This window comes from Stigmatopora nigra, chromosome 10 (assembly GCF_051989575.1).
Source record: "Stigmatopora nigra isolate UIUO_SnigA chromosome 10, RoL_Snig_1.1, whole genome shotgun sequence".
NCBI lineage: Eukaryota > Metazoa > Chordata > Actinopteri > Syngnathiformes > Syngnathidae > Stigmatopora > Stigmatopora nigra.
The window spans coordinates 2551279-2577405 of record NC_135517.1 but is presented as its reverse complement, the minus strand read 5'-3'; the positions used below and the strand labels follow the sequence as shown (position 1 = coordinate 2577405).

Below are 26127 nucleotides of genomic sequence, written 5' to 3'. Positions count from 1 at the left end.
CTAATCTAAAGTAGCCTACGAACCAACCATCTAAACAGATATCTTCATTTTTTGCCGACATATGTAATGCGGAAACGATGCATTTATAAAACATGTCATTATGGTCAACTAAATTACAACCTTGGTCATGATAGGCTACTTAAACACTATATTTAAGGTCCAATCAAGCATACAAATTGGCTTAAGCCTTGCTTATGCACCCCTTTATACTCTATGATTAAGTCATCCTTTAAAAATATGTTCAAAATGAAACATGCGCTATGATTTAAATAAAAAATACATAAGAATAATACTGTGAGTACACACAGTGTACAAGCTGCTGTCAACGTAGAAGTAGAACAAACAGATTTATTTTGGGAACGCTGTCAAGCATTTTTAGGTCATATTTTTGTAAAGTAGAATCCCATGAGAAGGTGGCGGCCGAGTTCTCTTAGAACATATTGACAAACACATTAAAATTTTACACGGGTGGCTTCTATTCGCCATGTTTGGGTGATGTTAGAGCTTTCTAAATAGCATACCTGTCAACCTCGAACCATTTGTGATCTTACCAAATTTTGTTTTCGCCCTTACATATATGTATAAATACATGGAAAATCTTACCACTTTACTTTTTTGTAAAAAATCACGAACAACAAGTGAAAATGAAAGTAAACATAAACAAGGGAACAGGAAACGGAAATCACATGGTGAAAGTGTTACAAAACGAAATGTTTATCATGATCTTTTTTTTTTAGCCAATAGAGGCGCCGGTACATATATCACTTGGCAGACATGCGTTTCCGGGAAGAAACAATGGCGGATGGTGAAAAATGGCTAGAAAGTGCCTTAATTTATTTTTTTTTCTCAAAATCACCGTTTAGCGTACCATTTTCATGTGTACAGCGTACCAATATAAAAATGGGCTTTCAGTTGTACCAATTACGGCGAGAACGTACCAGTTGACAGGTATGAAATAGTTGATTTTTTTTGCGGTTTATTTAAGCGAGCTTCAATGCGTTTTTGACTGCAGTAAAATAGACAAAAATAGACACATTTGTATCATTACGATTTATGAGAATGCTCTTTTAAAGCCTGTTTTTTGAGTGAGGATAGATTATAGGTGTCAAACTCGAGGTTAGCGGGCTAGATCTGGTCCGGGAAATTAATTTATGTGGGCCGCAAAATTAAATGTGCTTTAGTTTAATGTTTTGGGCTATGGAATATGGAATTAAAAGATTTTTTTTGTTTTGTTTGAGTTTTAAATGAATAGAAAACATTTTTTGTTGAATTAAAAGAAATATATATTTAGTTTGCGCCTGATTTTTTTTTAGTTTTGGTCAAAAACTAATTGTATAAAAAGATTTGCATATTAAAAACTAAGAGATTTAACTTTATGTTGAACTTTAGCAAGAGAATTTTGAAAAATGTGCTTTCTTTATACAAAATATCAAATAAATAAAACCAATTTTAAAAATTTGACAAAAAATAAATTTGGACTTTTCCCGTTTTTGTATAATTTAATCAAAAATGACTAGAATATACCTCTTATATTTAAATTAATTTAAAAAATACCAAATAAAGACTAAGTGAGAATACTCAGTGTATTTGCTTTTTTAAAAAATATGTAAAAAAAAATACTACTTTTGTAAAAATTCTCTATCAAAAAATAAAACAAAAACTGAATCTAAAAATATAAATAATTGCAGTTGAGGACCCCTAAAAGCAAGATTTGAACAACCCTAACAAGGTAAAAAAAATGTTAAAAAATAAATAGAAAGACTACCAAAAATGGACCCAAAATAGTTGTCAACTTACTTAATAAATACTCACTCACCGATTAGCCAATTACTTTTAATTGCCAGACATAATGTCCCCTGAAACGAACTCATAACAACAACGCGACCCCTGCGACAAAAACCAGTTCGACGCCCCTCCATGAAACTAGAGATAATTAACGAGTCCGTCTGGTGGCTGACAAACGAGCGGTCTCCCTGGGAAAGAAAAATGAACTAGCGAGTAAAATGCATCGCATTGTGATCTGATAATAAATGTCAAATAAGATCCCGTTGACAAGGGTTGCAGTGTGAGGGGCTCCGTCCACTGCAAACAAACACCACTGTGTTTTTGCCAGACCCCCAGGAGCAACTGCCCACTAAAACCAGTTGGACAGTCTGTGACTGGGACCCCCGGGAGACCAATCATTTGCCATGCATAGACATATTGGAATGCGTTGCCGTGGGAACGGGCATAGCCTTGGGCCCATACGCTAAGAGTGGCTAATCTTAGCTTCATATTGAATGTCTTGAATGACAATAATAATACAAAAAATCAGAGTTTTAAAACAAGGTGTTAAACATGTAGTCCGGGGGGCCAGATAAAGGCCCGTCATTTTAATTTGTGGGCCCTGTCAAAGTCAAATCATGTGTGTATATGTGTATATACGTGTATATACGTGTATATACGTGTATATACGTGTATATACGTGTATATACATGTATATACGTGTATATATGTGTATGTATGTGTATATATATATGTGTATATATGTGTATATATATGTGTATATATATGTATATATGTGTATATATATGTATATATGTGTATATATGTGTATATATGTCAGAATGTGTGTGTATGTGTATATATGTGTGTATATGTGTATGTGTATAAATGTGTATACATGCTTATACTACATGTGTATGTGTATATGTGGTATGTGTATGTGTATAAATGTGTGTATATATATGTGTGTATATATGTGTGTATATGTGTGTATATATGTGTATATATGTGTGTATATATGTGTGTATATGCGTATACATGTGTATGTGTATATGTGGGTGTGTATATGTGTATACATGTGTATATAGGTGTATATAGGTGTATATAGGTGTATATATGTGTATATATGTGTATATATGTGTATATATGTGTATATATGTGTATATATGTGTATATATGTGTATATATGTGTATATAAGTGTATATATGTGTATATATGTGTATATATGTGTATATAAGTGTATATATGTGTATATATGTGTATATATGTGTATATATGTGTATATATGTGTATATATGTGTATATATACGTGTATATATATATATAAAGTTGGGTTTTGGTTTTCCTACACAAAATTGTAGAGCAAAAATATAATAAAAATATCATTATAACAGACCAGATAATCCAATAAAAGCTAAATTATGACATTAAAAAAAAACTTCAACAACGATTGTTTATTCTTTTTCCACTCCAGCTGAGCCGAGGCCCAGTGTAATTAAACACCAAAACCCAAGTGACAAGTGGACAAGGAAGCAATTACTCCTCCAAATGATTTTCCCAACAGCTCAATTTATCACTGCTGTGCACCCGTGCAGCAAAAAATATAATATTATTATTAATACGAAAACACACACCCGGCAAAGAGTAAGCCCCCCCACGTAGAAGTGCAGGTAATGCATTTTTATCAAGAAGCTGAAACATGCTGGAGTTGAATACAGAACAGCCCCCAAAAGCCCAGACAATGTATTCATTACACCTCAAATCTGACACTCAAAACACACACACAGACCCTCAAACACACACCCGCACACACAGACACTCCCACACAAACATATGCACCCACATACACACACTCAGCACACACACACACCCACATACACACAGATAAACACTAACATACCCACACACCCACATACAAATATCAATTTTCTAGATGGGTTTCTACATTGTTCTTTCCATTTTTCTCAGGCGTTAGTGTGGGTGAGTGTGTTGTTATGTGGGTGTGCAGGAAGTGGAAAAGCTTGGGTTACACTGTGAGATGAGGATTTTACATTAGTGTGTGTATCTGGAAACCATGTGATCATATGAAACCTCCATTGTGTTTTTTTCAGGTTAGAAATCAATGTTTTTTTTGCACTGTAAATACCCTACAAAAGGGTTTCATTGAGATTGGAGATCTTCATTATATGTGTTTTAAATATTATTATTATTGTTTGAATTCTGTCAATCTGCTCTTACCTGTGACAACAAGTGGCGTCCAATCCTTTTGGGGCTTCCAGTTCAGATGATTGAAAGAGTTGGAAGAAAGGCTTAATCATGAAGTTAAATCGTCATTAGTCTTCCAAGGGCTTTGGCCACGCCCACAAAAAAATCTGCAAATAAAATAAATGAGGTCACCATCAGAACAAGCTTCTAATGTATGCTAGCATGCTTTCTATAGGGTTTCTATTCTGTTGTTAGCATGTATTAACACTACTAATCTAGCCATGATCATCAATTCTGGTTGTGATGTCACAACCAGAATCGTTGTGGAAAAAACTGGTGTTCCCAGTTACATTGTTTTGTTGAAATAACTTCAAAATGGCAAATAAATTTGAAAACGAGTCCCAAATTCATCATATACATGTAAAATCTTAATATTTTGACATGTCACCAATTCATAGCACCTTTAATAAGTCCTACATTTTACATATACACATTGATAAATCCCCCAATATTCATTTATCCCTTTTCTGAACCGCTTCGACGGTGCTAGAGCCAATCAGGCACCACTTTCAATCTTTGGCCAACCAATCGCAGGGCACGGTGTGTCAAATACAAACATGATATAATCAATATCAAAAATCTCAATGTCATGAACAGTGACATCATCAGATCAGGGCAAGGACTAGACCAAATTAAAAATGGGGGGTTTAAGTCCTTGAAAGAGGAATTGATGGTGAAATTGTCCTTGCACTTTTACACCCACTTTCATATAATGTATGTCCTGGTGATGATAAAATGCTTATGGGCAAAAAAGGGGTGGAGCCACATATTTTTAGCCCAATTGTAGAACATAAAGATGTAAATGTGAGGGTTATGTTACCCTACATCGGCTGTCTACTATCATAGACACCAGTGTCACAATAAATCCAATGGAGGCAGGAAATGGAAGGCAATAGGTCGAACATAGCGTAACCACGGCACCCCCTATCCCACACACACACACATGTACACAAAAATGTCGATATTGTAGCTCATATTCTGCAGGGAACCCATTAGACATGCATTTGATATCCTGCACCAAAATGCACTCTCCATCTTTTCCATGTAATCAATATCTTAATTGAAATGGAAAAGTGTGCTTTTAAAGGACTGTAAAGTTTAAAAAATTAAATTAAATTAGGGAAACTGTGTTTTTTGATGTTTTTGTTGTTACAATCAATGCTATTTTTTGAACAAAATGTCATGTAAATTGAGAATAATACTAAAAAAACACATTGTATACTAAGAATGAGAATCCAAACTAATAATTAAATATTTTTAGATGAAATAGTGCCTATTTTTAGATTTTTAAGCATTCCTTTTTGGACTTTTTTTTGTAGTTTTGCTAGTTCCTTAGGAGCTTTCTTCCTACATCTCAACAGGGACAAGAAAAAGTGATCAAAGGACGATGATGATGAGACGTTTGTTCACATTAAACGTGCATAGGGATATAATTAGAACTTGCAACTATTAACAGGATTAAAGGCAGCCAAAAACGAGTCACAACCGGTTAAAAGCTTTCTGTAGAGTCCTCGTCTGCTAACCTTAAAGACATTTATGGTTATTAACTTGGAATTTTATGATCATGTTTTACAGCGCTCAATTAATATTTTAATGCATTTAACGATAAATGTATTAATTCCAGGGTAATTTAATATTTTTTTAAGATTACTTAAATGCATTAATCTTTATTTATTTTTATTTATTGTAACCTTTTTTTTAATTTTTTTATTTATTTATTGTACCCTACTTTTTTATTTTTTCATTTAATTTTTACCAAAAATAACATTTCCAGTTCTTTGGTTTTCATCAAAATTTTCAAAATCATTTCTAATAATAAGATTTAAATGCTCACACATAGAAAAAAATATCACCATTATAAACTATATATTATAATAATGATGAAATTACATTACATACAATTTAAATCAAATACAATGAACATTTTATAGTAGAAAATCTATTTGTGCTAAGACACTGCCCTCTGGTGTATCAATCCATTTTTTTTCAGAATTTCTGCCATTTTTTTCAGTATTTTGGACTACACAAGTCAGTGTTTCTGTTTTTTTTTTAATTTACACATTCAAGCATTTTCCTAAAACACAATGTAAACTTTAAATAGAGAAAAAATAGCTTTAAAACTATTGCATTTAAAATGTGTTTTGATTAACCTTCACGTTTGAACTTTGGATTCATTGAGTTGATATTTAACTTTTTAAACATGCGGAAATACTTAGAGCATGGATTATGACGCTACCATAAAATACAGTTGAAGTAAAAGCCAAAAAAAATGTATTACAAAACATATGGACCTTTCATTAGCTATTTTTTTGTATTGTGAGCAAAAAAAGTACTTTACAACCAATGTAACTCAACTAACTACACATAAAATAGCAAATATAATATTTACTAATACTTACTGTCACTATAAGCAAAAGTTGATGTCAATCCAAAGAAAATATTTTAAAAAAATCAATTAAAAAAACACTCAGTACTTTTTCGGCTCATGTCCGCCAATGCAAAAATATAATAGGTAAAAAAACAAACATTATTTTCCAAGTACACCTTATATACTGCAAAAACACTTTTTTGAAGGACTATTCGTCCTAAAAGTGTGAATATTTGTGTATTTTGTATTAAATGCGTGGGCTGCAAATTCAATAAAATAAGTATACCAAGTTTCCACATGTTTCTATGGGCAGTTTTTCAAGGGTGAGGGAATACATTCTTTTCATACCTCGCAGACAAGAAGTGAAAGGGACTCATTACTCATCTTAGAATAATGCATTTTTGGCAGAAAAATGGAAAGAAAATAAATATTTTTCAGAGCAAATACTTTCTTAAGAAAGCAATATGCACCAATAAGAGAAATTTGGGAGGAAATGTCATGTCCAGTAATGACGAAAGCATGAGGATGTCTACTGGTTTTCAGGTTGCACAATGTCTTGTACTTCTACAGCGGGTGCGGCCTGACTCTAGGCAACACACACACACACACACACACTCTCACACACATATACAGAGCCAGATTACACTGATCAAGCAGGGAGTGAAGTAGGTACTTCCCATCAAGACCTTTCATAATAAGTCACTTTATCGCCCAATGCATTTTCCAATGCATTTTCCAATGCATTTTCCAATGCATTTTCCAATGCATTTTCCAATGCATTTTCCAATGCATTTTCCAATGCATTTTCCAATGCATTTTCCAATGCATTTTCCAATGCATTTTCCAATGCATTTTCCAATGCATTTTCCAATGCATTTTCCAATGCATTTTCCAATGCATTTTCCAATGCATTTTCCAATGCATTTTCCAATGCATTTTCCAATGCATTTTCCAATGCATTTTCCAATGCATTTTCCAATGCATTTCCCAATGCATTTCCCAATGCATTTTCCAATGCATTTCCCAATGCATTTTCCAATGCATTTCCCAATGCATTTTCCAATGCATTTTCCAATGCATTTTCCAATGCATTTTCCAATGCATTTTCCAATGCATTTTCCAATGCATTTTCCAATGCATTTTCCAATGCATTTTCCAATGCATTTTCCAATGCATTTTCCGAGTCTTTTAATTACCATAATAACCCCTTTATAATCTGTCAAGAATGCAAATCTATTAATCAAAGTCAAAGTAAGTCAAATGTAGTTCATATTTTTATAATAATAATAAAACAACAACAATAATAGGTCCTAACAACAATATCTTTTTTAAAGTTTTGGTTGAAAATGCATTTTTTTTATTTAATTTTTAATATTTATGACATCATTAATGCTGTTTTACGCTAAAAATATATTTTTATTAATTTGAAAAAAATGACAATGACTGTATTGTATTTTATATAAATTATAAGTAATAATTATATATTTTTGTAATTTAAAAAAATAATTTATTAATTATATACCATGCAAAATATGAAATAATGTTTGGATTTCTTAGTCATGCTTTTTAATAGTTTCAGTTTATTTATTTATTTTAATTGTGGTTTGAATTTTTTGAATGTTATCATAATTATATGTATTAAGTAAATATAATATTTAAAAATTTATGTATTTTATACAAGACCTAAAAACAGTTTTAAATAATATTATACAAATTTGTATAAAGTCATCATCATGATTGACTCAAAAAGGGAAGTTTTTATCATTTTAAAAAGACTTTCCTAAACAAAAAAACAATATTTCATATCTCCCGCCCTCTCCAACAACATTTGAATGGCCCCACAAAAAAACGTGTTTTTATTTTGAAAGCAAACAAGACCAACATCTGGTTTGCTTTGCTACCACAACAGCTTGCTTAACAAATCTGGCAGTTTCATGGCAGATTGAACTCTGCTCGACGACTCACACTCGCAATCATCCTGTGTCAGGTGAGCTTCAACTCATTCACATTTTTACCACATTTTACTCTTAATATCTAACATTAAAAACTAGTAAACATTTTCCTTAACTAGCCACACAAAACAATAACAATAACTAACTTCAGATCCACTTATGATCTTGGCTATGTTTGTTGTTATACTGCAATTCTTCACCTTTAATCTTCCAGGAAATACAACTTTTAGACTCATTATTAACCTAAAAGTCTTTCCCATTGCCAAAACAGGTCATGACTTGTCCTCCAAAAATTTGTCTCCAGACTTTTTATGTCCGCCTTCAATTCTATGTCACTTTGTATTTGATCCAGTTCATTCCAGAATAATCTTTTATCGAGAATAAATCTAATTTACAGCAGTTCCATTGGTCAATTCCAGGATTTTACTTCTTCCACTATTAATTCTTATTATTTATTTGATATCATTCACTTTTTTGACGAAGGAGAGTCACAAAAAAAATCATATTTTCCAATATTATTCCTTGTGAGCCATACAACGAATTTAAACGTCAAAAAACATGTAAACAAGTGCCTTATCCTGATTTTTTTTGGAATTTTACCACTTTTAAAGCATAAAAAAATGAATATTTAAAAAAAATATTCTTATGCTATTGCTAATCAATGAGAAAAATGCATTCCAGAAGAGTCTACTACTAAAAAAATGAAAATTAAAGCAGTTCTAGATATAATATCTCAGTTCTGTCATTAGCCATTTTCATATTTTAGCTCACAGGTTAGCAAAGAGCCAGATGCACTTATCAAAAGAGCCACATGTGGCTCCCAAGTCATAGGTTCCCTGCGCTAGCCAGTCTAAAAATCTACCATACAGGTGGGAGGAGCTACAAGTAACCCATCCCCATTTTAAAGTCTTTCAATGTGATCAGATCGATATTTTGTCCATTATCGTGAATATTAAATCTAAAAAAACGAATTTTGTCTTCCCACAGAGCTCCACTGCCCCTCCAGAATGCCGTCAAAATCCAAAACACCATCTTTGAGGTAGCCCGCCGACCACCAGGGTCCGTGGCTTAAAGATGCCAACCTGGACGGCCATCTTACTGCCACTCCTTACCTGGATCCGGATTAGCATTTCCCAAGAACAACACACCTGTCCATCCGGTCCTTTCAACCAAGTGGACTTCTCAGTCCAATACCCATTACCCCATTTCCAAACATCGAATCCAATCCAGAACATAGTCGCCAACCCTCTCAACCAAGAAATCTACATCGCCTCCCAAAACCTGGTCGAGGCCATAGACGACAAACTAAACCAAATATGGGAAATCAAAACTGGTCCAATGGGGAATCCGCAATGCCAAACCTGCCATCTTTGCAACACAACTCTAGACCCCAACGACCTGGAAAACACAGAAAACCAAGTCTTACTTCTAGATCTATCCTTCCTAACATACCTGTACATATGCGGTAGTACCCAAAACGGTATTTGTTTCTTCATCGATTTGGAAAACCAACCACCACAACCTCAATGTTTATACAAATGGAACCAAAACTCTCCGTCTTACTGCCCAGACTGTCTAGCTAGTCCACTAGGGACTAAAATCACCATCGTAGACCAAGCCGCTACCTCATACTTCTTCGTAGCGGCTTCGGTCAATGACAACGTAACACAAAAGTACCCCCGTAAGTCTGTATCCGTTGTAAGACCACTATCAACCGAAGATGGATTCCAAATGGTCATGGAAGGCTTGACAGTACTACCACACTTAAGGGACTCATACAGAATTGATTATATCTACAGTTTCTCTACCCAGGACTTTGTTTATTTCCTTTCCTTACAAAGGGAGAACCCTTCCAAGGGCGATTCGGCTTTTCAGACCCGTTTAGCAAGGTTACCAGTGGGTACCCACGAAGTATGGATGTACAGGGAGATGGTTTTGGAGTGTAGGTACGAACCCAAGCGACGTAAGAGGGAACCGTTTAGGGATATCGTGTATAACGGACTAGTTGCGGCGTACTTTGGTCATGCAGGGAAGGATTTGGCTTCGGAGTTATCGGTGGATGAAACTGAGGATATTCTCTATGGAGTATTTGCAAGGGTGGATGTGGATGGTAACCCGCAGAAGGATTCGGCGTTGTGTGCTTTGTCCTTGAGTGACATAAACAATCAGATTGACAAGGGAGTGGACGATTGTTGCAGATCCGGAAGTGAGCAATTATCAAGAGGACTGTGTCATTTTCAGACATGTGAAAACTGTCCGCATGAGGTGAGTAATTTTGTGGTTCGGATAAAGATGGGAAGTTCCAGTTTTTGTGAATTAAGAATGAGTATTGCGAGATTTGTTGAGAGGTTGAGTGAATTTAAGAACTTCCTGTTTGCGGGGAATATGAGAAGAAGGTCTTGTTTTTAAACGCTACTCAATTCCGACACACAAATCAGGCTGTAGTCTTAATAGATTACTCGTGTAAATATTTACAGTAGGATAGTAATGTGTGTTAGTACATTTGCCGGAAGGTTCTGAATTTGAAGCTCAAATCGCGTTATCAAGATAAGTGAAGAAGACATTGATACCAATGTCAAATACTACGATTACATTTCCCGTATACGGGATGAACAAAGTTATCTAATCTAATCTAAACTATTAGTATTAGTGGGTCACCATTTTCAGGTGTGTGATTTGACCAGTAAATCTGCTTGAGAATCTAATGTTTTTGTGTAGAACTGTTTAATTAATACATAAAACTGTATTTTGAAAGGACAGTTTTTTGTTGTCCTCTAAACTAGTCTCTGTTTACCTAAATACTTCAAATGTCTCAAAGTAAATAGCAGTAAATAGTGATAATTAATGTAGTTGCAATAAGTCATACAATGTTATTTATAAGGAGAAAAATTAATGTGACTATAATGAGATTAAAATTGAGATAATGCATGGTTAAAAATCTAAATGTGATGAATTTTAAATAGTAGTTTATACTATTACAAGATTTAAATTGAAAAATGGACATTTTGTTGATTATTTTTTGCCAAAATGAACCGAAAATTGTTTGGTTTCTAAGGCATCAGTTTTTGCCAATGTAATAAAGTCCGTGAGCACAACACTTTTTTTGGCGTATTATTAGATTAAAGTAATATTTGGAGAAAAGTCTTCGAAAAATTAAAAATATTATTTTTGCATTACTCAAATCGGAAGTTGTTCAGGGTCCGTAAACGTCAACTTTTAGGGTGTAAAAATGTTGATTTTTGAATCATTTTGTAGGTTTACCTAATTCCTGCTGAAAAAATGTTAATGAAAATCACAATTGTTAATATAGGCGACATAGTTTTAAATTAAAAAATGTTCAGATGGTGCTTTCACTTGACATTTTTTTTAATGCAAAAAGGTTAAGAAACACTAATCTAGTCAACCAATTTTCTCTAATTAATCATCAATATACAAAACATGTATTACTCACTCTAATCTCACCTGAAATATACCACTGACAATTTCGACTAGTCAAGTATACATCTTTAAGTATTATATGCAGTCCACCTGTCAAAACCTCAACCAAAACCATCGGATAAACAACAATGTGAAGACAAGTGCAGTGTAAAGAACCCAAAGTGTTTTGCCACATTTAAGGAAGATTCCAATGATTCACTCTGACTTATTTTTAGAAATGGACAGCATGATTGTGTAATGTCCCACTTGACACAAAGGCAACACAGAGACCAGAAAAAGTTTTAGCTTAAATCATAAAAGTCATCCTTCTAGAACATGTCCTCTTTAAAACATGTTTATTATTTTTACAGTAATGATTAAGCTTAAAGTTTAATGGTGTCTCCAACAGAAACAAATGAAGAGATTGGGAGGGGTGCATGAGTCAGTGCTGAAAAGTATCGTTTTCTGGCTTTCCTCAACATATGATTGGTTTAAAGTGGACTGTAAAGAAACATAAAAATGTTTCTCATATATTTAGGTACTGTATTTTCTCGCATATAAGTCGTACCCTTAAAATTGCCTTGAAAATCATTGAATTTTACAATTTCTCGCATATAAGTCGCCCCCTGATTCGGAATTTTCAACTCCATATTCGTGGTTTTTAATAAGGAGTACAAATATGCTATTTTTAAGGGAAAATGTTAAGAAAAAATATCATAAATGGTATTTCTGAGATATTTTATAAATTGCCGGATTGGACATTCCGATTGGATATTGCCAGCATGCAAACAAATTCAAAAAGGAGGTCATGTGAGCAGTACAACCAGGAAATGTGTCCATAGCGGTCTAGTTTGTCATCCCTAGGTAAGATAACGGCACCCTAAGCGAGCAATGGCAGGCAAAAGTGTTTTTTTTTCACGTTTTAGGAAAAATGTGTTTATTTTTTATTGAATTTGACGTCAAAATAGATTTAGTTTAACGTTTTAGCAGTTTATCTTTCCTCCATTTTGACTTAAATGACCCTATCGGCCGCATTATTTTGCGTTATGGCATTTTGTGGATTTCAAGTCTAATTTATGCGCATATAAGCCATACCCTTAATTCAGCCATCATTTTTTAGCTACAAATACGGCGTACTTGCAAAAAAAACATGGTAACTATGTAAAGTAAAGCAGACAAGTCTTATCTCAGGTGTCAATTTAAAGGTGTGGCCTATCCTTTTTTTATGGTTTTCAAATATCTCAGCCTTGTGTACACGACCGTGAATGTCTGCCAACAAATACACAATAAATCTTCCTGATAAAAACGTTGGAATTTCATCCGAGGGCAGGGACTATTACTCTCCAAAAAGGAAATTAGAACGGGGAATAGAAAATATGCAGGGCTACGTGAGCTTTTTAAATCCAAATGTCCAAATAGTTTGACTTAATCCATTGAAATATTAGCACAGTGGAGTCCAAGTAAAGACAAGAGAAAGACTTACAAGCTAGAACTTGTGTAAGACGTCAACAAAGGAATGTTTCCATGTGTTTCTAACAGTCTTTAAGTCTTTATTATTAACTGGCTTGCCTTTAACTTTGGTTTTATGTGTAAGAGCTTTAAAAAGGACCATTTAAATTAGCTAAAAGGAACAAAGTCAACATATGGAACCTGTCCTTGCAGTTTTTATGGCTTATTTGTTACTGTAGACTCCAGACAAGAGTACTTCCTCTTTAAGTGAGTGTAAATAGTGATGTGGATTGAGGGAAAGTACAGTGTTCCCTCGCTATTTCGCGGTTCAACTATTGCGGACTCAGAGTTTCGAGGATTTTTTTTGAAGAAAAAAAATTAAAAAAAATACAAATATTACATTGTAACGAAATATTTTAGTTTTTTTTTGTTATAACATGAATTTCACTCTCTACCCGTATTCTATATGGTGTACTGTATCTTATGAAATAAATCAATTCGAAGTCCGAGGAACAATCAAAAACATTGAATACTAACTTACCCGATTGTTTTTTTTTGTTTTTATCACAGTCAGGCAATGACACATGTACTACCAAACCCACACTGGTCTCAAAAACCTACCACAGAGGAGACCTTTTCAACCAGAAGATGAGGAATGTCCTCTTCACGTCCATCTTAGTTACTGTTACAGGAAGACAAACTCTGGGCCACTTTGGGACTTCAGATGGAAGAATCCTTCAGGTACTTCACTCCAATTTCCCAAGAAAACATCACCATCACTACGTATTTCTGTTTCCAACTTCTGTATTTTCACAACTATAAGGCGCACCGCATTATAAGGTGCACCCTCAATGAATGATATTTTTCCATATATAGGGCGCACTGGATTATAAGGCGCATTGTCTATTTTGGATAAATTTTAAGACTTTTAAGTGCGCCTTATAGTGGTGAAAATACGGTAATTGCTATTGACTTCCAGGTATGAAGCACTGACTCACTACACAGTCACCTCTAGAGCCAGCCATTGTTGATGTTTGGGATTTTTTTGTATAAAATTTTGCAGTGGGGGAGGAGCTATATGATGGAAGATTTTGTAAACTAAGATGGCATCTGCATATTTTACAGTATTGTTTCAGTTCAGGCGTTTGTGTTTTTTTTAATATCCGACAGTGGTGCTTTTTCGTTTTTTGGTTTTCAGTTTTTTCCATATATAAGGCGCACTGGATTATAAGGCGCACTGTCTATTTTGGAGAAAATTTAAGACTTTTAAGTGCGCCTTATCGTGGTGAAAATACGGTAATTGCTATTGACGTCCAGGTATGAAGCACTCACTACTACACAGTCAACTCTAGAGCCAGCCATTGTTGATGTTTTGGATTTTTTTGTATAAAATCTTGCAGTGGGGGAGGAGCTATATGATGGAAGATTTTGTAAACCAAGATGGCATCTGCATATTTAACAGTATTGTTTCAGTTCAGGCCTTTGTGTTTTTTTAATATCCGACAGTGGTGGTTTTACGTTTTTGGTTTTCAGTTTTTTCCATATATAAGGCGCACTGGATTATAAGGCGCACTGTCTATTTTGGAGAAAATTTAAGACTTTTAAGTGCGCCTTATAGTCGTGAAAATACGGTACTACTTTGTCGTTTTAGGTCATTCTAACACTGGACACACCCTTTATCTTTGCCAACTACTCTCTTGGAGAAAAGCCCATATCTAGGACAGCAACTGTCCTCAATGAAGACTCGCTACTTTTTGTAGCTGGAAATCAGGTAAATGTTTTGGACTGCCAATCACAACATAGCATGGCCCTGGTCTTCCACTGTTTCTGATCCAGTTGTTTAGAGTACCTACCATAGGACCAGGCTGTACACATTTCGTCACCTGCCACACATGTTTGACGGCACCCCGTTTTATGAACTGTGGCTGGTGCTCGGGAATGTGCTCGAGGCAAGAGGAGTGCGCCTTACCGTGGAACAAACTTTCTTGTGAGCCAGTTATAACAAAGGTAGGTCTCACACCAGTTTGGATAGAAATGACAAGGCTTAGAAGAGTGATCTGATATGGTTATCTTTGCAGTTTTTCCCCCAAACGGCACCAGCGGGTGGGGAAACGGAACTGACACTTTGCGGGAGACAGTTTCGATCTCCTTGGAGACTGCCTATCACTAATGGTGTCACCCATACAGTCACTGTAGGATCAGCTTTGTGTACCGTCTTGCCTGACCGGAGCAGAAGTCAAGTGTGAGTAGCACAGGAGCAAAAGTACTTTTGTAGTACAGTGTTCCCTCGCTATTTCGCGGTTCAGCTACCGTGGACTGAGCTTAGCGGATTTTTGGGGGAAAAAAAAATACAAATATTACATTGAAACAACATATTTTACAGTTTTTTTTGTTATAACATGAATTTGACTCTCTCTACCTGTATTCTATATGGTGTACTGTATACAGGGGGTAATTCTTTTAATTAAAAAAATAAAAATTAAAAATAAAAATATTTTTTTAATTAAAAAAATTAACATAATTTTTTTTTTTTAATTAAATTCAAATTAAGCATTTTTGAAGGGGAATTTCACATATCGCGGGTGGTCCCGGTCCCCATTAACCGCGATAACCGAGGGAACACTGTAGTAGTTTTTTTACCTAGGTCTACAATGTCTCATGTCTTGTGTCTGTCTTGCTGTTGCAACCAATAAATTTCCAGAAAATGGGATGAAATAAAGTTCTAACCTAACCAATGTTCCCTCTAAGCTGCGTATGCATGCAATTGTGCACTATTCTCGTCTTCGCTGCGCAGCAGCAATCATATGGCGCGCAGTAAATAAAATCCAAACTTTTTTATTTTATTTTTTATACCCCTTTCCCCATGATGGCGCTGTTTACGCGGCAGCCAGTGGCAGTAGCTCTGTCCACTCTTGTTTTTTGTGTTTTACAGCATGTTTTACATGAAAACTTAGAGGGAACATTAAATTTAACTTAGAAAAGTAGTCTTAGAACAGAATCGTATTTGAAGATGACCCAAAGAAGGCAATTTTGCATTAATTTTCATAATAATCAAGTCAAGCTCTTTAAGAAAGCTGTTCCAGAACATAACAAAAATCTAACTTTCTTACATATAGGAACAATTTGACATCTAATTCCAGTCTATATCAAAACTACTAGTTAAAGCATTGATTTTAATCTTCAAATACAAGGGCAAGAGTTCATAACAAATCCTGTCCTAGTTTGACTTCCGCCAGACAGCCCCAATTTCACAAGATCAGATACAGCATTTTTGTTCTGTGTTTTAAATAGTGTATTTCTACTTCTTTTTGTAGCCTCGTCTGCAAACTAAAGGAAAAAGTGCCAAACCTCAATTTAACAATCAATCTGGAAGTCCACGAAGGGAAAACAAGAGCCGAATACTCCATTGAAGGAACAGCTCGGGTGTCTGGCTTCTCTCTAGTGGTGAGATGACTTAAATCGTACAAAATATAAAACTTGTCAATGCCTTACAAGGAATTATACGTCTGAACAGGAGCCCAGCATCATAAAAATCACCCCTGAACACGGTCCAGCTTTTGGCGGGACGCTAATAACACTGATGGGCCACTACCTCGATTCTGGGATGAAGAGGGAAACATTCATTGCGGACCAAAAGTGCCAAATGCAAACGTGTGTAACATACAATACTATGCTGATATATCACAATACTTTGTATCTTTGAAAAAATATATTTATAGAGTTGCTCCTATCAAGTAACCAAAAGGTTTACTAAAATACGTTATAGCTCATTGACTGCTAGACATCCAATTGATTGACTGTCTAGGTAAGACGAGTACAGTATTTTCACGACTATAAGGCGCACCGCATTATAAGGCGCACCCTCAATGAATGACATTTTTTCCATATATAAGGCGCACTGTATTATAAGGCGCACTGTCTATTCTGGGGAAAATTTAAGACTTTTAAGTGGGCCTTATAGTGGTGAAAATAGGGTAATTGCTATTGACTTCCAGGTATGAAGCACTCACTACTTTACAGTCACCTGTAGAGCCAGCCATTGTTGATGTTTTGGATTTTTTTTTGTATAAAATCTTGCAGTGGGGGAGGAGCTACATGATGGAAGATTTTGTAAATTAAGATGGCATCTGCATATTTAAAAGTATTGTTTCAGTTCAGGCGTTTGTGTTTTTTTAATATCCGACAGTGGTGGTTTTTCGTTTTTTGGTTTTCTGTTTTTTCCATATATAAGGTGCACTGGATTATAAGGCGCACCGTCTATTTTGGAGAAAATTTAAGACTTAAGTGCGCCTTATAGTGGTGAAAATAGGGTAATTGCTATTGACTTCCAGGTATGAAGCACTCACTACTTTACAGTCACCTCTAGAGCCAGCCATTGTTGATGTTTTGGATTTTTTGGTATAAAATCTTGCAGTGGGGGAGGAGCTATATGATGGAAGATTTTGTAAACTAAGATGGCATCTGCATATTTGGCAGTATTGTTTCAGTTCAGGCTTTTTTGTTTTTTTGATATCCAACAGTGGTGGTTTTTCGTTTTTGGTTTTCTGTTTTATCCATATATAAGGCGCACTGGATTACAAGGCGCACTGTCTATTTTGGAGAAAATTTACGACTTTTAAGTGCGCCTTATAGTGGTGAAAATACGGTAAGCATAACATATTCACGTTTGTCTCCAGCACTCCTCTAGAAGAAAATGGGTCTTTATCCTCAATTGTATGCCTTACCCCAACTTCTCCAAACATCGGGATTGTCCCTATCAAAGTGGTCATCGACAACTTCGAGGTTACCACCACCAAGATGTTCCACTACAAGAAAAACCCTGTCATAACCTCCGTGTATCCTCATTGCAGTTTCAGCAGGTAGTACCAAACAAATACAAAAAAATCCAAGAGTAAAGATCTACTCTACACAAAGTCAAATTGTTTCTAATTGTCATTTTATACTGAAATTCAGTGGTTCCAAGTTGACGATCGAGGGTCAGAATCTGGACTCTGCACATAAAACTGTGATACAGTACACTTCGAAAATATCCGGGTGGGAAACCCAACACCTGGTAAATTTAACTCAATTGTTTTAGGTAAAAATATTCATTAGATGTGGCAGTGAGGCTAAAATGCTAAGCACTTAAAGCTACGTAGCAGTCTTTACAAAAGACTTCAGTACTATCTATTTCAAAATACATTGGAAAATCCACATTTCCCTTCCTTCCTTCCTTTTCAGGAGTGTAACAGGACAGGAATGGCTACCGAGTTAACATGCCAAGCCCCCGTTTTCCCATTGGACCCGACAGAAGAAAGGTCAGATGTCGGATTTCTTTTCATACACATGGACGGCAGAAAAAATGTCTGGAATGGACGTTTTGAGTACCACCCAGACGCTAAAGTCATTCCATTTGAAAACGAAGACAATGTTTTACTCCTTAAACCGGGAGAGACTGAAGTATCGCTTCATGTAAGTTTGTCTACAATGACTATGTAACTCAGTTGTGATTAATAACCAGTTGAAAATATGTTACTACAGCATCAAAAACTAAACAAGGTGAATTCATGTATGAAGATTACCATGACAATCGGAAATGTGGATTGTAACGCCCAAGTTTTGCTGAATGAGCTGACCTGCAGGATTCCGAAGAACCTAGTAATTCCCAGCCAGGGATTACCTGTCAGGGTAAGATCTATCAAACCAAAGGAGTATTTGCATTACACATTTTCTACATGTGTTTTACCATGTCGAGTTTTGACAGCTCAGCCAATCATGGAGGAGCTGTTTAAGTCATTGTTTCCCAACTACTGTGCAATGAAAAATCTTATATTGTTAATTTAGGGGACATAAGATTTAAATTGGAAGATCTAGCTCAAAGAAGTTTGGAAACACTGGTTTCAGTGACTAGCTAGTCATTCTAAAGCGGTCCTTGATGGGGGTGGTGTGGGTTCAGGTTTTTGTTACTAACCCATCCAACACATACAGTTTAACCAATCAGGTTTTTGCTGGAAAAAAAGAAGCACCTTACTGCCTGCAATCTACTGATTGCACTTCTAAGATACCAGATTGGTGGCGTGACCGGACGTTTGGTCGACGGTCTTTTGGTCTCTAAATTATATTCATGAGAGAGTTGAATATCTAAGTACTGTTTAATATCTAAGTAGTGTTTAATATCTAAGTAGTGTTTAATATCTAAGTAGTGTTTAATATCTAAGTAGTGTTTAATATCTAAGTAGTGTTTAATATCTAAGTACTGTTTAATATCTAAGTACTGTTTAATATCTAACTACTGTTTAATATCTAAGTACTGTTTAATATCTAAGTACTGTTTAATATCTAAGTAGTGTTTAATATCTAAGTAGTGTTTAATATCTAAGTACTGTTTAATATCTAAGTACTGTTTAATATCCAAGTACTGTTTAATTTCCAAGTACTGTTAAATATCTAAGTACTGTTTAATAACTAAGTACTGTTGAAACCAGCTCTCACAATTATGTTAATGAGTTTAATATCTAAATATCTACTGTTTTCAACAGTACTTAGATATTACACAGCACTTAGATATTAAACAGTACTTAGATATTAAACAGTAAATATACATTAAACAGTACTTAGATAGTAAACACTACTTAGATATTAAACACTACTTGGATATTAAACAGTACTTGGATATTAAACAGTACTTGGATATTAAACAGTACTCCGATATTAAACACTACTTAGATACTAAACACTACTTAGATACTAAACACTACTTAGATACTAAACACTACTTAGATACTAAACACTACTTAGATACTAAACACTCCTTAGATACTAAATTCTCTCTCATGAATACAATTTTGAGAGCTGGTTTCAACAGTAAACCCTCTGTCACCATTTGACCGGCCACCAAAACACCGGCGACCAAACGTCCGAGCACCGATTGGTGGAGAGGTTTGCTCTTCCAGGTTGGAACGAAAACCCGTACCCACAACGGCCCTATCTGGATTAGTTTGAGGACCACTGTTCTAAAACAATGTCGCCTGAATTTCTTGTGTGGGTCGTATTCTATGAGATTTTAAGCAAGCCAATCAAAACTGGGCAGCGGGCCATAGTTTGGACACCCCTGTTCAATAGCATCTCCCAATTTAGGTCACCGTGAACGGCGAACCACACGAAGTGGGTACCGTCCTCTACGAAGAGAACAATAACAACTCAATCATCGCGGCCATTGTTCTGGGTATCATCTTCGCCTCGGTGGCAGGCGCCGGTATCGCCTCGGTTGTGATGATTCATTTGAAAAAGAAGAAGCGAGGTGAGGCATCGAACGCCATTTTACCATTTACGCTTTGGTGACGTTTGACGGCTAACTGTCACATTTACACTTTCAGCAATCATCGAGAATCGTTTAAGCGCCAGGCTTTCCATGAACCGCTTGGGTAGTCGTGGTGAAACGTCTCCGACGGGTGACTATCGACAAGGTGAGGAAATATCGACTCATATGTGGACAAAAAACCCAACAAAACTCTCTGAAAAAGAAACGAGGAAAGGATTCAACTCACCCCTGGCAACTCTGTGAAATCCATTTTTAATAGGTTCCAGCAATACATCCGCTTCAGGTGGGATTGCCTTTCAAGGTCCGTTGTACGCCGCCAGCTACGCCCACCTGGTCGTTCCTCTGATCCCTCAGGATAGCGTCTCCATGATTAGTCTTAATTCGGACCTGCTCGAGGAGGTCAAAGACGTTTTAATCCCTGCCGAAATGCTCAGGGTTGAAACGAGCAAGAGCATTGGGCAAGGTAATTTATCTGAAATTGGAAAAAAAGTGAACAAAATTAGCAGCTAATCCGTGACCGGACGTTTGGTCGGCGGTCAAATGGTGACAGATAGTTTACTGTTGGAAAAATTATCCAAGTACTGTTTAATATCCAAGTACTGTTTAATATCCAAGTACTGTTTAATATCTAAGTACTGTTTAATATCTAAGTAGTGTTTAATATTCAAGTACTGTTTAATATTCAAGTACTGTTTAATATTCAAGTAGTGTTTAATATCTAAGTACCGTTTAATATCTAAGTAGTGTTTAATATTCAAGTACTGTTTAATATACCAGTACTGTTTAATATCCCAGTACTGTTTAATATCTAAGTACTGTTTAATATCCAAGTACTGTTTAATATATAAGTACTGTTTCATATCTACGTACTGTTTAATATCTAAGTACTGTTTCATATCTAAGTACTGTTGAAACCAGCTCTCAAAATTATATTCATGAGAGTTTAATATCTAAATATCTACTGTTTTCAACAGTACTTAGATATTAAACAGTACTTTGATATTAAACTCTCTCTCTTAGATATTAAACACTCTCTGATGAATATAATTTTTAGAGCTGGTTTCAACAGTAAACTCTCTGTCACCATTTGACCAGCAACCAAAAGGGACCAAAAGACCGGCCACCAAACGTCCGACCAACCAGTTAATCACATTGCAAGTCATTTTCTTTCTCATACAGGTCACTTTGGAACTGTGTACCATGGATATCTAAAGGACAGCAAAAAGCAAGAGATGCACTGTGCTGTAAAATCACTAAATCGTACGTAAACAGTATTTTACATTAGCATCTTTTTAAACATTTGTTCTTAACGGCATTACTCATGTGTCAAAAAGGTATCACGGATTTAAAAGAAGTGGACCAGTTTCTCCGAGAAGGAATCATAATGAAAGGTTTCCACCACCCCAACATTTTGTCCCTTCTTGGCATTATGCTACCAAAAGAAGGGCTCCCTCTGGTGGTCCTGCCATACATGAAGCACGGCGATGTGCGGCATTTTATCCGCTCGCCGCAAAGGGTAATATTTCACAATCAGACATCCTGTGACCTATTAACCATCAATGTTTCCTCAGCAAAATGAAGATAATGTGTGTTTTACGTACAGAATCCAACAGTAAAAGACCTGATTGGCTTTGGACTTCAAGTTGCTAAAGGGATGCAGTATTTAGCGCAAAAGAAATTTGTGCATAGAGACCTCGCAGCTCGAAATTGCATGTGAGTGTGAACATTATATCCTTATATATTTTGTTTTACTCTCACAAAATGACCAAATCTTTATTTCAGTTGTTCCGAAATCATATTAATGTATTTTCTCGCATATAAGCCGCTTCCACGTATAAGCCGCACCCTTAAAATTGCCTTAAAATCGATGAATTTGCCAATTTCTCTCGTATAAGCCGCACCCCGATTGATAATTTTCACCTCCATAGACGTCAAAATTAATTTTAAGTGTTTTATCTGTTCATATTTTCTCTATTTTGAAATAAATGACCATATTGGCCAAGTTATTTTGAGTTATGGTGTTTAGACCTTGCAGTTTTGTTCATGTCAAGTTTAATTTATGCACATATAAGCCGTACCTTCGATTCAGTCATCATTTTTTTGAGTGACAAATACAGAATATATGCGGAAAAAATACAGTACTTGTTATCTAATACATAAAAAGCAGTGCAAAAAAATATCTAATGTTGATAATTGGAAGATAAAAATGGAATGCAAAACATAGAATAAGTTTGAAAATTGTTAGGCAGAGAAACAAGAACTTTTTGGGATCGAAAAACTTAACTTAAGTTTCTTGGCTGCTGCTTATAAAACTTAAGTCAGTTTTGTAAGATTCAAACCTGTATTCTTTTGTGTATGCATACTTTGTATAAAAATTCAATTCACCAATATACAGGACATTAAGGCTAATATTTAGCAAATACAACAATTTTCTGACTTCTCATGTTGACCAAAACCATTTTTTTAAGGCTGGACGAGACCTTCACCGTCAAAGTAGCCGACTTCGGTATGGCACGTGACATATACGACAAGGAGTACTATAGTATTCAAGACCACAGGAGGGCGAAGTTACCCGTCAAGTGGATGGCTATCGAAAGCTTACGCACACAAAAATTCACCACCAAATCTGACGTTGTGAGTACATCGTTTTCTTCAAAAAAAACACATTTCCATTACTTACAACGGAATTTCTATTTTCCAACATAGTGGTCCTACGGTGTGTTAATGTGGGAGCTACTAACCAGGGGGGCTAGTCCATACCCAGAAGTTGACCCCTATGACATCACGCACTATCTACTGAGGGGGCGTCGGCTACCTCAGCCACAGTATTGCCCTGATAGGCTGTAAGAAACTCCTTCTCTTAGCTAACAATGCTAATTTTCTAGTCTGTTTGGCTAATTATCTCCCACATATTCATTCCACAGCTATTCCATCATGTTAGCATGTTGGAATCCAGAGCCGGAATATCGACCGACATTCAACGGATTGGTCGCAGATGTGCAGAATATCCTTTCCTGCCTACAGGGGGAGCACTACATCAACTTGAAGGTCGATTATGTCAACCTAGACCAGGCTAGAGCTTACCCGTCTCTGACCGCGTCTGCGGACGAAGCCGAGGGTTCGGATTCGGACACGAGTGGTGGAGATGATAAGGAAAACCTTGAAAACCTTGAAAACTCTTGAGAATGGCACCAGAGTTACAAAGACAGACTTACTGGGGTGTTCTTTTATTTATCTTTTGCTACCTGGATTTAAAAGATGCTGTATAGACATGTACTGTGTCAGTTAGGGTGAATTTACATTGCCCATTTCAAGATAGATGTTATTTTTGTGGACGGACGTTTGGTCGCCGGTCTTTTGGTCGCCGGTCAAATTGTGACAGAGTTTACTGTTGAAGCCAGCTCTCAAAATTATATTCATGAGAGAGAGAGAGTTTAATATCGAAGTTCTGTTTAAAATCTAACTAATGTTTAATATCTAAGTACAGTTTAATATCTAAGTACAGTTTAATATCCAAGTACAGTTTAATATCCAAGTACAGTTTAATATCCAAGTACAGTTTAATATCCAAGTACAGTTTAATATCCAAGTACTGTTTAATATCCAAGTACTGTTCAATATCTAAGTACTGTTCAATATCTAAGTACTGTTCAATATCTAAGTACTGTTCAATATCTAAGTACTGTTCAATATCTAAGTACTGTTCAATATCTAAGTACTGTTCAATATCTAAGAACTGTTCAATATCTAAGTACGATTTAATATCTAAGTATTGTTTAATATATAACTGTTTAATATCTAAGTACGGTTTAATATCTAAGTACTGTTTAATATCTAAGTACTGTTCAATATCTAAGTACTGACTAATATCCAAGTACTGACTAATATCCAAGTACTGTTTAATATCCAAGTACTGTTTAAATCAGTAGATACTTAGATATTAAACACTTTTCATGAATATAATTTTGAGAGCTGGTTTCAACAGTACTCAGATATTAAACAGTAATTACATATTAAACTATCTCTCATGCATATAATTTTGAGAGCTGGTTTCATCAGTAATCTCATTCACTATTTGACTGGCGACCAAACTTCCCGGTCACACTTACTTTTTTGCTCTCTAGTGGCATATGCATCATGGCAGTAAAAATAAAAGGGGAAAATATAAATATTATACACAAAATACACATGGAGAAACAAGAATGTCAGTTTGGGCCGACTATTTGTCAAAAAAAAAACTAAAATACGCATCAATGTTTTATTCCCTATTAACTCTTGTAGAGTTGCATTATCGGGAATTCATCCAGGCTATGATTGGTGGACACTGTGAGTTCTAAGATTTGCTTTTATTTCATTTTTTTCAAATATTTCTTGAGTTTTGAGCAAGATTTGCTCTTATTTTATTTTTCTTAAATATTTTTTATTAGTTTAGAGCAAAATTGTATTTAATTTTATTTTTTAAAATACTTTTTATTAATTTAGAGCAAAATATTTTCCAATATAAATGTCTGTATTTAGTTTTTCCAATCAATACCATCTTTAAGTCCTTACACATTCCTCCATTGTTTTAATGTATACTTTTTCAATGTAAATTTGTCCAATTTGTGTACTTTGTACATGATTTAACATTGAGGCAATTCCATTTATCAGAGGTAGAAGGCACCCTAGTACTTCCAGGGATGTTACTACACTTTTGCTGCCGCAGTATTGCGCCTCACTACGTCAAACATACTGTAAAGGTGTTACACAAACACCCCAAAAAAATCCCTAAATTGCTAAAACGCTAGCCAACACATTTTTGTATTGTTGAGATTATGTTGTAATTTAAATATTACGGACAATTTAAAATAAAAATTCATAAAAAACATGGTTATTTTCCCAGCTGTCCTTCTAGAAATGCAGTTTTTACCTGTCAAAGTTCATAAATACAACAATACTAACATCAATATTTCTAGTTTTAATGTATTTAATCTATTAGTTTAATTCTAATTATTGTAGGAGTGTTGAAGAAATCATTGAATAGTAAATTAGGATTTTTTTAATTAGGAAATTGGGACTGAGTACCTCAAATATGACATAAAAACAGCAAAAATATGTATTTTTAATATCTCTACAAGCAATCTAATCCTCACATGGCTAACCCAATAAGAGCAATAGCTAAAAAAGGTTGGAAGCATACCCCAAAGCTTCCTAAAATATTAATTTTGTTGTCTTTGAGAATACATGTTGATAAATATTTAATAGTGGCACACCTTAGCTAAACTGTACACAGCAGTTTTTAGATAATTCATAAAAAAGTAGGTAAGCTAGCCCTATGCAGACTCACTCAAAAATAAGTTTAATCGAACCTAACACTAAACTTAATTCTAATTTAGTTTGACTTTTGATACTTTTCTTCTCCCGGGTTGGCTCTATTAGCCCCGCCTCCACCCTGATTTTCAGATGCAACCTATCGAGGGTTGTTTGCTTTTGTCTTCCCTTCAAAATATTCTGAAAATGATGCACACAAATGTCCTCAAAATAGGATAACGCACAACTACTTGCCAACAAGAAGTAGTATATACTCCTATCGTATTAGCGAACAAGCTCCGCCATTCGCACTGGCTAACTA

General features: G+C 35.2%; 1 protein-coding gene and 1 long non-coding RNA gene across 2 annotated transcripts in view; one reads left to right on the top strand and one right to left on the bottom strand.

The window, feature by feature from the left end:
* Positions 1 to 26127, bottom strand: part of LOC144203101 (uncharacterized) — a 62473-nt gene that overhangs the window by 16066 nt on the left and 20280 nt on the right. Inside the window, exons 4-5 of the long non-coding RNA XR_013327612.1 lie at positions 20743 to 20988; positions 4004 to 4137 (exon numbers count right to left, since the gene is read on the bottom strand). This is a non-coding gene — a long non-coding RNA (uncharacterized LOC144203101). The remainder of the gene's footprint in view (positions 1 to 4003; positions 4138 to 20742; positions 20989 to 26127) is intronic.
* On the top strand, positions 8331 to 24150 carry mst1ra (macrophage stimulating 1 receptor a). Its single transcript, XM_077726362.1, has 21 exons — positions 8331 to 8385; positions 9338 to 10615; positions 13787 to 13957; positions 14868 to 14987; positions 15053 to 15223; positions 15295 to 15458; positions 16531 to 16660; positions 16731 to 16867; positions 17893 to 18075; positions 18170 to 18269; positions 18437 to 18667; positions 18737 to 18883; positions 20333 to 20495; positions 20572 to 20661; positions 20776 to 20979; positions 21696 to 21776; positions 21851 to 22032; positions 22120 to 22229; positions 22985 to 23150; positions 23223 to 23359; positions 23441 to 24150. The coding sequence occupies exons 2-21, from the start codon at positions 9425 to 9427 to the stop codon at positions 23697 to 23699; spliced, it is 4137 nt and encodes a 1378-aa protein (XP_077582488.1). The 5' UTR covers positions 8331 to 8385; positions 9338 to 9424; the 3' UTR covers positions 23700 to 24150.

Bases quoted from the DNA above. Each gene is read 5' to 3' on its own strand.
- mst1ra (XM_077726362.1), top strand. From the start codon at position 9,425: ATGCCAACCTGGACGGCCATCTTACTGCCACTCCTTACCTGGATCCGG. The intron at 22,033-22,119 runs GTAATATTTCAC...TTTTACGTACAG, and splicing joins TTATCCGCTCGCCGCAAAGG to AATCCAACAGTAAAAGACCT. The intron at 23,360-23,440 runs GTAAGAAACTCC...TTCATTCCACAG, and splicing joins CAGTATTGCCCTGATAGGCT to CTATTCCATCATGTTAGCAT.